Source organism: Austrofundulus limnaeus, unplaced genomic scaffold (genome assembly GCF_001266775.1).
Source record: "Austrofundulus limnaeus strain Quisiro unplaced genomic scaffold, Austrofundulus_limnaeus-1.0 Scaffold686, whole genome shotgun sequence".
Taxonomy (NCBI): domain Eukaryota; kingdom Metazoa; phylum Chordata; class Actinopteri; order Cyprinodontiformes; family Rivulidae; genus Austrofundulus; species Austrofundulus limnaeus.
The window spans coordinates 103,774-106,140 of NW_013953088.1; the positions used below are offsets into that span (position 1 = coordinate 103,774).

Here is a 2,367-nt window from a genome sequence, read left to right on the forward strand (position 1 = left end):
TGTATGTATGTATGTATGTATGTATGTATGTATGTATGCATGTATGTATATATACAGTATATATGTATATATAAGTTGTATTGTGTTATATCTTTTAAATTTATTAAAGCAGTTGTTAAACTAAGAAGGTTCATATAATTCATACAGCTGATGTCATCTCATTGTGGCTGTAATGTAATCTGTGCAGGGACTTTAAACAGTGACAATGACTTTGCAATCTTTGTGTGAATACTTAGTTGTTCTTGCTTTCAGGTTTCATGTACAGTATTATTATTACTAGTGGGCTTTTATTTAAAACTTTCAACAATGATCAACTATAGCCCCAAATTTTCCATGTGACCAGAGCATTTGGCAACTTGATCYTTAGGCAAAATACATCTGGTCAGGCAGATTTAAGAATGTCAGTTTATATAATACCTTTACTGTTTGTTGAGATGTGTGTATGATGAMMCARAGCTTACAGTACTGGTTTAACAACRCTTTCTTTGAATGTGTTTTAGGTAAGATCACTCTGAGAGACCTCAAGAGGTGCAAGATGGCCCACATCTTCTTCGACACTTTCTTCAACATTGAAAAGTACCTGGACCATGAGCAGAGAGACCCTTTCTCTGTTATCAGGGTGTGTAAGAGCTGAGAAGATGGTTTAACATCTGCAGCAGGATCGCACTGAATTTCCTGTTAGAGATCAGGTGAGTTGTTTGACCCTCTTTGTTCATTTTTATTTCTTGTTTCAGGAAGTGGAAACAGACGGTCAGGAGGTGTCAGACTGGGAGAAATATGCTGCAGAGGAGTATGACATACTGGTGGCTGAGGAGGCCGCCAACAACATTTGTACTGATGAGTAAGTGTGGCTCGACTCCTCGCTCTGTCAGAATCCACTGCTGCAACTCTGCGCCACATTAATCAAAATAATAAAAACATAACTCATTTAGAAAAGTTTGTTTTTCATTTTTAGAAAAGTTTTTATGTTTTTATTTATTTTTGTGTTATAAATATGTACTTTTTTCATATTTTTAAGGTTTGTGAACAAATTTTGCTACGGTTGTTTATCAGAAATGCAGATCCTGGCTTAAATAATATGTGACTATTACTCATGTAGTTTGTGCTTATAAAAACCTGTTGGGTTTACCTTTTACAGTAATTTATTGAGCTCTGATTTATATGTAACCTGACAAATATTAAAGCGAGACAAATTAAACTTTTTAATTCTGAATGACTCCTGAAATTTGCTAAAGAAGCTGAAACTGAMTTAAAACTAAATTAAGCAGAACAGTATAGACTAAAAGTAGCAAAAGCAAGCTGGAAGCTAAAAGGAACAAACTTTTTGAGAGCTAAAAACAACAGAATGGTAGCTAGTAGCTATGCAGTTCAGTTACTTATTAACTCATTCAACAACTTATATACAGCAAAAAAAAAAGCAAAATCAGGTAAAAATAAAAAAAGAAATGAAAAAGCAAATCAAGCCATGAATGAAGAGTGCAGAGTGAAGAAAAAATCTTATTTTAAGATAATAAGTAATGCCCCTTAAGAGAGGTTTCAAAGGGAACAATGTTTATGGAGGAATCTTTTTATTTTTTATTTTTGGAGGGGGGGTGTAAAAATAAAGGTAAAATTTTGAAAACCATAAAAGTTGCTAAAAACAAAAGTTTAAGCACCCACCTCCTGAATGAGCTGAACAATTTGATACATGAAAGGCTAAAACAGCACAAAGTATCTGAAAGTATTTATAAAACAACAGAACCTCTGACAAACAGAACAGCTGAGCTGTAGTGTGAAAACTGACTCAACATTCACACTGTTGTGTGTTGAAGAAGTAAGGCGTTGTGTTGAACAGCTCCGCCCCTCTGACAGTGAAGAAGTCCTAAACCAGGTGTGTTGTTTGGTGATTTTTAGGAACCTCTAAAGYCAGGCTTCACCTCAGAGCAGGTAAGACACTGGCTACCAGCAGTGAATATGGTTTTCCTCCTCCTCATCCTCACTCACGTCTGGACTAGTCCAGTCCCAAACCCACTCCCAGTTCTCCCTGTTCCCACCAGTGGACGTATTGGATAGAAAGCAGCTGTCGTCCAGTCATGTGCACACGGAGTCGTTTTTGGAACCAGAGTTTCTGTTTTACTCTTTATTTTGTTTAATAAACCAAGCTGTACCTGTCCCTTCATGTGTTCTACCTGTGTCCACTCCAACCACAGACMCCTTTTGGTTTAAAAATGTGCTTCACTGTTTTTGAGGATCTGTTTTTCTCTTGTGTTGAGGCTTTGATTTGATAGCTGACTTCACGAATTCTTGCTTTTAGCATATTTTAAAACAGTTTACACCAGGGGTGGGCAATCCTGGTCCTCGAGGGCCGCAGTCCTACATGTTTTACAT

General features: G+C 36.6%; 1 protein-coding gene across 4 annotated transcripts in view; it reads left to right on the top strand.

Moving 5' to 3' along the window:
* The window catches only part of ppp2r3b (protein phosphatase 2, regulatory subunit B'', beta), a 37,512-nt gene that overhangs the window by 31,562 nt on the left and 3,583 nt on the right, over positions 1-2,367 (top strand). For 3 of the 4 annotated variants that reach the window (XM_014027813.1, XM_014027812.1, XM_014027815.1), the window contains 2 exons: positions 501-619; positions 735-841. In XM_014027813.1, the coding sequence (XP_013883267.1) occupies positions 501-619; positions 735-841 (226 nt within the window). Of the gene's footprint in view, positions 1-500; positions 620-734; positions 842-1,893; positions 2,352-2,367 lie in introns of those variants that run through there. The other variant, XM_014027814.1, reaches the window with a different exon arrangement.